The following is a 9,272-nucleotide window of genomic DNA, read 5'->3' on the forward strand; positions in this document are numbered from 1 at the left end:
ATTGAGGACATTAGTAGCAGCATTAGTGTTTGAAGTTGTGCTATTGGTTCCATGTTGTGTATTATTAGATAAACCCGGTGGAAGTGATGAAGGTGCTGATAAACCTGGAGGAAACAATGGTGCTGAATTTGGTTGAGGTAATCCAGGTGGTGGGAAAAAAGTGCGATTTTGATTTGACCCATTTGTCTCATGGTCCGTTTCAGTTGAACTAGAAAAATTTTCATTTTGTGCAGATAATGCAGCTTGTTGAACACCATTTGTTGAAAAATTTTCTTCTGAAGTGGTTGAGTTTGGTGTGTTTTCAGATGTTGATGCAGCATGTGATGCAGAAATATTGTTTTCAATTGCTGTAACACGAGGATTAGCCTTGGTTTTTCTGGCTGGTTTTCTGGTTTTGGTTACTCTAGTTGTTGAAGAGGTTGAAGAGGTTGAAGAGGTTGAAGAGGTGTTTCTTCTATTGGAGTTTCTTGTGACAGCCATTGTTTCTAGTTGATGTTGATTTAATGATCACTTGTTTTATTTTATTCGGCTTTTAACCTGACAGAATATCCTCTACTGTGTGTATATAAGGTAATTCCGATGTTCTCTTAATATACATATAATGTTACAATTAGTGGATTCTTGATTCTTCTTATAGTTGATGTGAAATGTTGAGTATTGATGAATTGTGCATAATTGGTTATTCTGGTTATGTAATACCTGACACGAATTGTCTCTTTTTTTTTCATCTGCCATCTGCCATCTGCTCATCTGCCGGGGGAAAACTAGGCCTAAACTTGTTTTACCGAAGACACAATATTATTACGGCCGAATGACTGACTAGGCTACAAGCATTGTTGATGTACGCGGCCTATAGATGATAAGCTAAAAACCAGAATCAATAGTACCCAATAAATTAGATGGGGTTGATCATGAAAGATAGATCAGTTTCGTGGACGTATATCATATAAGGCTAGTATCCACTGTCATGGGATTCCACTACGTTTTTACTAGGTCAACGTGGGTTCAAAACTAAAGATGGTACGGATAAATCTTTCGTCTTGTGACCAATTACGATTTGATCATCGTGTGCGGGACGTGTAGGCGTGTAAGTATATATCGGTTTGATAAGGAAGTAATGCTATTAATAATCCTTCTTGGACTGGGCGCCAGTTTCCAGAATTGGGGAAATGATTGAATACAATCAATCTTTTGGACTACAACCAGCTCCAGAACTTGGTACATTGTATGAAGAAAGAAAAAACATAGGTATATTTATTGGTTTTGAAAGCACTGGTATTCCAAGTCAAACCGTCAAACCGTCAAACCTGTTAAAGCTGATGTGAATTATATGCTTCGTTCCTAGACTATCAGCTATATAGCGGTCCGCCATGTACTATGGCATTCACCCTTTCACATGTACTGTGTTTGTGTCTTGACTTTCACGTACCAAGAAATTACACAATCAATATTGTTGAGCACCCAATCGTATTAAGCCATCTATGAAGAGCAATGCCGTTTGAATTTTAAATGATTTTGAGTTTGTTCATGCTGAGACTAATTGAGAGTGTAATTTTTAAGTTGTTGAAGGTACTTGAAACGTTGTTGATCATGGTTTGGAGTTTTCATGGAGTATTATTTATGACAACTAATTGATTAGTCACTAATTGAACACTAACACTTACACTATTTTTTCAAATATATTAATGAACTTTTCTATTGAACTTGTGGTATAAAATTAATTAACTATTAAAAAACGTTTAATGTTTGATGCATCATGAAATGATTAATATGCATGATAAATGAAGTATATTCTGATAGATATTCAAATGTAAATGTCCTATCAATTATGATGATTCTGAAGTGGCATCTTTATGTTGTTCAGATTGAACCAATTGTTTTTCTTGCATTCTTTTTAGTCTGGCCAAATTCTTTGCATCTCTTTTAGCTTGTGCTCTATCCATGATTCTATTACCCCATAATCTTAATCTTTCACCATAAAGAATCACAAATAACGGGAATGGTATACCAGTAGCTAATGCAATAAATCCAAAAATGGAACAACCCCAACCGTAGCCAACATTCTTGAACATTATTGGTGCAAACAATGGGAACGCAAAACCAAGATAGGAACGGAAGATAGAAGCAGCTGCAATTGAACTAGCAGCGAATCTTGGATTCATATCAATCAAGTAGTTTTGAATACAATAAAACACAGCGATAAGACCAAATCCAAAAATTGCAGCACCAACAGCTGGAAACATGAAATGTAATTTCTTTTCAGCACCCCAACCATACCAGAACAAACCAACTGGTAAAGTTATACCACTAACCAACAACATAGGCAATCTAAATTCTGGTTTAGAAACACCATTGTTTTTGGCAATTAGCCTGTGTAAGACCCAAGTAGCAGAGTATTGGAAAAATACAATACCAATGATATAACCAATTAAAAATGACAAGTACATTAACCCTGTACTACCTTTGCCGAAACCATAGACTTCACCCCAAACAGCTGGGAAAGTGACAATTAAAATATATAAACAACCATATGCGACAGCCATGAAGATACCCAAACCAAGAACCATTGGGTTTTTGAAAAGGACGGAGAGCTTAATAGGGTGTTAGTATTTTCTGGTCTCTTGTGCAAAGAATGCTAAATAGACAATGTTTTCTCATTCTATGATCTATTCAGCAGTTAAATGATACTTACTGGTCTGCTTAAATTAACATAAAATTTACCAAATGTGGTTTCACCAGTGGCAACTTCATAAATACAGTGTAAATTTTGATTACCAGTCAACTTTCTAAGTTTTGCAGCTTTTCTGCTCAATAAAGTTGGTGCATATGTTTCTTTCAAGAATAAATTACCACCAACTGCAATTGCAAAATTGAACATACATAGCACATAGAAACACCATCTCCAATCTGCTCTTTCAACAATATAACCTGCAATCTAGAGATAATCAGTTAGTCCAGTTCTTGAGATACGAGAAGTATACAGAAATACATACCAATGCACTTAAACATGGTCCTAATGTTGGTCCTAATGAGCTAATAAATAGGTGTAGACCTTTTTGCCGGTCTTTGTTGCCTTTCTCCATCGTTCATATCCCAGATCTTTAGTTGGAAGAAGTGCCACGCTCATAAATGTTTACAATTTATTGATACCTTTTAAAGAGTGAATTGAAAAGTAAACATCAACAATCTCTGGGGAAACCGTGCGTTCTGTGTTTTACGCTGAGCTCCTCCAATCCTTAGTGTAAATTTCAGAACGGAATACCAGAGCTTCTCTTGCATTGACAAGGAATCAGTTACCAACTTACCAATGCACCACAGACCTTTAGCTTTAAACGTACTCCAAGTTCTTGCTATTTTCACTCTTCAATTGCTCAAGTGAATTGGTACCTTAAGAAACTTGAATGGTGTCGAGGTTGACATCAGTGAAATTACAGAAGCCTGTTTCTTTGATAGTATGAACTCGAAGTCTCATTCCGATTCTCAAACATTCGACAAAATGAAGCACAAACAAGCACTGCATCGAAGAATTGACTACATACATGATGTGTGAAACTACTTGGATTTTGACTTTTAAGAGATATTTCCATCAGGAACATCCAGGTTTCAGAATCGAGATTGAAAAATTAGACTAACGATGATATTAGAGCTTGCACAGTGTTTAGTTTAATGAATAGCGCTAATTCCTGCAATGAATTATCCGACGTGGAGCATCCCCCAGAGCATTGTTCTCGAGGCTTTTAATGCAGTAAAAGCGGTTTGTATTGTACAATAATTAAAATGTAGACATATCTGCAATGACTTGGTGAGCTAAACAATTTCTCCTTTTTCAGTTTCAGGTTGCATTGTTGAATTTCAGTACAGTGAACCAATTTTTCCATGATGAAATAGAGTTAACGGTCTTGAAATCGTCTGGTCTCGAGAGGACGGACTTATATATGAGTTGTACCAATCCTGCTGAACTTTTAATCGTCTGTACCATAAAGAGACAACTGCAAAATGTCTATCTTAATTGAATCTATGGCTCCGTAATGCACTTTACACTTTAATTCTATTGTTGAGGTTTTGAGATTTGCGAAATTAGGTTGTGCTTTCGCAAAAATTACGACAAACTGCAAACCGTCTTGCAAAACATCATCTACAATATTGATAGCTTACTAGTGGCACAAAACTTCAACAGCATACATGTGAAGAGCTACTTTGGGAGTCAACTTTCAGTATAATTATTTAAGCACAGGGATTGTAAATTGTGGGTATCCTTGTTTCTGGTGATCTGCGGCTGGACAAACAAATTACCTGATGGCTTTTGATTTCTGTTAAATTTATTCAAATTAACCTCCAGATCAGCCAATCGATAATTAATTAGAGCTCTGAAACAATTAGATTTTAGCTAAAGCACTGTTTGTAGACGTGCTAGTTTTCAAATGTCTATTGCTTCTTTGATGTTTAAACTAGGCTCTTTCAATAGTCCACGATTAGGCCCGTTTTTATTAGCCGGGCATAGACTAGGTCCATGAGTTTTCCTTTTTTTTCTATTTCAATTTTTTTTACTTTAAAGCTGCGGTGCGAAGACTTCTTTTTCAAAATTCGATTACGTCTAGAAAACCATAACAGAATTTCATTGTCATAAACAAACTCTGAAAGATTTTTTCATTTTCACTCTATTTCACATTCAAGCCCAAATTGAAAAAATCAATATTCCTTAGCTCATAGTTCATGGACCACCACTTATGCTGCTCAGTCTTTGAATAATCAAAAGATCATCGAAAAGTCAAGGTTATAGTGTCAAGGTTCTCTTTTTTCAATAAGTTTTTGCTTGATTTCATCATATAACATAAGAATCTCTTTCAATCTCCAGAGCGGACTTTCATTTTCAATCTATTGAGGATATTTTCAGTATATTATTCAACATTAATCAACATTTTGTTCGATTAATTTTGCATCTTTTTTGATTGATCTTTTTATGGTATAAGGGTCTTCGGTTCACCCCCTCAGAAATACTAAAGAAGCATTCACGCAAACATTCATATCAACAGAAGAAGACTAATCCCATTAAACTCGTTTTGTCAATGGAAGGCTCACAAACCAGCCTGAATGGGCAGCCGGGTCAAGTCGACGTTGATTCAAATTCAATAACAGGTCAAGAGAAAAGTCAAAATATCCAACAGGTATCCGCAACAGAAGACATAGAGACCAACCCAGTAGAGCCTCAAGCATTTGAAAAACCTATAATAACACCAACCTCATCAAGTGAACAAACTCATGTGCTGGACAGGGCTAAACATGTTGACTTGAAACAAAAAGATGTCAAGAAAGATGTGACCATATTACCTACAAACACCAAAGGATTACATACTGTTTTCATTCACAAGCTTTACAATATGCTGGAAGATGATGATCTAAAGCATTTGATATGGTGGTCATCTACAAATGAATCGTTCGTGATTACTCCTGGTGAAGAGTTTAGTAAAGCATTAGCTCAATATTTCAAACACACTAATGTTGCATCTTTTGTTCGTCAATTGAATATGTATGGATTCCACAAAGTTAGTGATGGAAATACAACTGAAAATTCTGAAGTGACCACTTGGGAATTCCGTCATAGTTCAGGAAGCTTTAGAAAAGGTGATATAGATAGTTTGAAATCAATCAAAAGAAGATCCTCAAAACATACTCAAAAGGGAGCAGGGACTAATACAGACCTATCTGATAATGAAGGCCTTATATCTGAAAGAAGTAATTCATTGACAGATGCTCCAATGGATCCTTCAGTTGACCCTGTACTAAATGTTAGATTGGCAGAATTGGGGCATAATCTAGCTGCTTTAAGACATGAACATGCCAGACTGCAACTTAGGTATGATACAGCAATTGAAGATTTAAGAAAGACAAATTTAGATATGGTTTATTTACTGGACCTAGTGCAAAAAGTTGTACGTACTTCTACAGGTGAAGGGGATCAATCAAAAGATAATCAAACAACCACATCACAATCCCAACAACATCCAACAGCTAGCCCGTTACCACAGCAAATCACTCAAAGAAAGTTGGAAGAAGAGAATCTTCAATCTCCTGGATCTGGTCCAAAAGAGCATGCTGGGAGCTATACTGCCTCTGAAATTGAAGGTGATATTGCTAGATTCAGAGCTTCTATTATCCAAAGAGCAGCTTCGAGAGATATTGATCAACATTCTGTATCATTTGCATCATCGTATCAAATGAGTTCCAGAATATCACAACCACCACCTGTATCACATCACCAATCTCAATCTCAATCTCAATCTCAAATGAATCCTGCTGGTTCCAGTGCGAATACTCCAGAAGCTTATCCATATCCTTACCCATATCCATATCCTCAACAACCTCAGAACTTCCACCCTCAACATCATTCACATACTCAGCAATTCTTTACAAATGCGCACCCTGGACAAGCCAACTCATCTCAAATAATGCAAGATCCGTTTCACACTGATCGTAAGGCATCTTCAACCTCATCCAGATCAAGAAATATGTCAATACTATACGATCCTTTAGCACCACCAGCTGCTGGACATGTTATCTCACCAGCAAGTCAAGCTTCAATCAACAGGAGTTCAATGTCTGGTCCAACATCTGTACCAGATACCAATATAACATCACCAACTGTGGGTCAAGGAAGTTATTTTCCTGATTATGGAAGTTTGCAAAGATCACATTCACCACATCAATTAACAAGAGATCAAAGACCTGGTTTATTTCCAGGAATAGCACCGAATATTCAAAATGCCATCAGGGGAGAAAGTTTGATAAGAAAAAGACATAGCTCAAATGATGCTACAGAATATTCCAAGCAACAAGAATTCAGTTTTAACATTCCTCCAAGAAGCGTACCCACATCCAGGCCTGATGAAGAGTATCAATCATCAAGGGAACCAAAAAGGTCACATTCTTCCACAAACGTTCAAGCCATTAACCCAAACAGAAGTCAAGAGAATCTTCAAATTTACCAACAGGAAGCTATGATGAATCCTCAAAATTTTGGGAAATATCCACCCCAACCTGTTCCTATGTCAATTCAACAACAGCAGCAACAACAACCTGGATCTGGTGTCTATGCGTTATTAAATCCAAGTGAAAATGCAAGAAGAGAATCTGTTGCTGGAAGGCCACCAATTAAAAAGACAAGAAACGCTTGAGTATTAATAGGACCCATCACAATTCGCTTTGCGGGATATTTATTATATTTTACTACTTCTTTATTTAATCAATTAGATATTTGTACTATATTATAGTTGTCCAATATATTGGTTGGTTGTGCAGCTCTATGGACCGGTCTGTAACGCGGTGCAAGAATATACATCAATCTGATCAAAACAATATTAATATTGACTATATATATATAATTTGACTTATATCAATATCTGGAAAATGAAACACTTATAATATAATAATATTGTGATTAATTATAGTTGGCAGCTCTAGCTGATCATGTTTTTTTTTTGTGTATAGCGAACTCATAAAGTCAAATTACGTCTGGAAGCTGGATCGGCTACATGCCCTATACTCGAACCCTTAATACTCAAGTAAGTACTTGCATCGAAAAGCATGATACCTGTACAGATTTAACACACCCACTATAACTCCTTAGCTTAATTCAAATTATTCGTTATACTACCATAACTTGTAGTTTTTTTTTTGTATACAATAACGTTTATTTCACTTATACTCATTTAAAAATTCACTTATCTAAAAAAAAAAATTGCACTCTAATTTGTGACTCTAATTGAATCTTAGATGCATCAAAAAAAGCTAATAAAGCTGTGTCACAACTGTTTTCTATCATTTCAATATTTTTCTTCTTGTAATTTACAATTTTTTTTTTTTGTATACAATAACGTTTATTTCACTTATACTCATTTACAAATTCACTAAAAAAATTGCACTCTAATTTGTGATTCTAATTGAATCTTAGATGCATCAAAAAAAGCTAATAAAGCTGTGTCACAACTGTTTTCTATCATTTCAATGTTTTTCTTCTTGTAGTTTACGATCCAAGGTAATACAATTTGGCTTATGTAATCAAGTAAAATACTAACAATTTAATCTGGTATTTTTAAAGCGCATAAATCCGGTCCCTTGGCCCAGTTGGTTAAGGCGTGGTGCTAATAACGCCAAGATCAGCAGTTCGATCCTGCTAGGGACCAGATACCAAAACTCATTTAAAAGCATGAAGATGTGTGAATTTGGAAAATGAACTTAATGGAAGTACTTGTATAGTTAGAAAAGATTAGAAATATAAGAACGTTGTCTGTTAAAAAAAAAAAGATGTTTCAAATATGAAAATTAATTTGGACAAGTCAAATATCGTTACATTGAGAAAATGGATGGAAAAAGAATATAAAGAAGAGTATAAAGATAATGCTATAAAGGTTACACCATTGGAAAAAGCATCTGCAATAAAATTTTTAGGTATCTCAATTAATGGAGAAAGTAATTGGGAAGAAATATTTGGAAAAATCCAGAAGCAATTATGGTACCCACTATTAGCTGATGTCCCGTTGAATATAAGAGCTGAATTGATGAATATCTACATCATGTCACAAATTTATGGGAGAGATCCACACAATCCATTAAGTGAAGATCAGATTAAAACTCTAGATAATATGATCCAAAAGGCTCATTTTAAGAATAAGGTTAGTGTTGAAAAATTAAAAATGATGACTATACATGGTGGTTTTGAGATCATGGACTTATTAAATCAACTTGATGGAAAAAGGGCAAAAATTCTTTTTCATACAATTGTTGGTGATGGACCAGTTGAAATACACAACAAAGAATTACTTCAATGGTTAGCTTTGTGTTTCACAACTCTCTTTGCTGATGAGGTGGACTTTATGAATGATTTGAATTACAAGAACTGGGCAACATGGGATAAAGGATTTGAAAGAAAAGAGATTTTATACAAATCATTTCCTTGGACTGATTTTTTAAATGGCAATTTTGAAAGAGCTTTTAACAATATTTTCAAGAAACAGGATGTTTTCGAGAAATTCTTCAAAGGTGGTGAATTAAGAGATCTACATGTTGAAACAAATTATATCAATATTGAAGATATCTTATTTAGAATCTTGCCAGCCATTAAGATACCAAGAAAGATTGAAAGACATTTTGAAAAACCCAAATTGGCTTATAGTTTTACACTAGATATTGTGAGACTGTTAACACCATCTGAGATTGAAGGATTAAAATCATGGTTTAAACTCTTCAAAGGATCAAATAATGATGCAAATCAAGAA

General features: G+C 35.1%; 3 protein-coding genes and 1 non-coding gene across 4 annotated transcripts; 2 read left to right on the plus strand and 2 right to left on the minus strand.

Annotated features, from left to right (window-relative positions):
- Positions 1–9: 9 nt before the first annotated feature.
- WICANDRAFT_62837 (uncharacterized protein) lies at positions 10–480 on the minus strand (the record flags this gene model as incomplete). Its single annotated transcript, XM_019183448.1, has 1 exon — positions 10–480. A coding segment is annotated over one exon (471 nt), but the record flags the coding sequence as incomplete, so codon positions are not given.
- Positions 481–1,826: 1,346 nt separating this feature from the next.
- Positions 1,827–3,083, minus strand: WICANDRAFT_29958 (uncharacterized protein; the record flags this gene model as incomplete). The annotated part of the gene is made up of 3 exons (XM_019181671.1): positions 1,827–2,591; positions 2,693–2,935; positions 2,994–3,083. 3 exons carry the CDS (start codon positions 3,081–3,083, stop codon positions 1,827–1,829), a joined length of 1,098 nt encoding a protein of 365 aa, XP_019039481.1.
- A 2,295-nt stretch (positions 3,084–5,378) lies between these two features.
- Positions 5,379–5,657, plus strand: WICANDRAFT_23713 (heat shock factor family protein; the record flags this gene model as incomplete). Its single annotated transcript, XM_019181001.1, has 1 exon — positions 5,379–5,657. A coding segment is annotated over one exon (279 nt), but the record flags the coding sequence as incomplete, so codon positions are not given.
- A 2,449-nt stretch (positions 5,658–8,106) lies between these two features.
- Positions 8,107–8,180, plus strand: WICANDRAFT_t61. The gene has a single exon. It is a non-coding gene; the product is annotated as a tRNA-Ile (tRNA).
- Positions 8,181–9,272: the final 1,092 nt, after the last annotated feature.

This window comes from Wickerhamomyces anomalus, assembly GCF_001661255.1.
Source record: "Wickerhamomyces anomalus NRRL Y-366-8 unplaced genomic scaffold WICANscaffold_3, whole genome shotgun sequence".
Taxonomy (NCBI): domain Eukaryota; kingdom Fungi; phylum Ascomycota; class Saccharomycetes; order Phaffomycetales; family Wickerhamomycetaceae; genus Hansenula; species Hansenula anomala.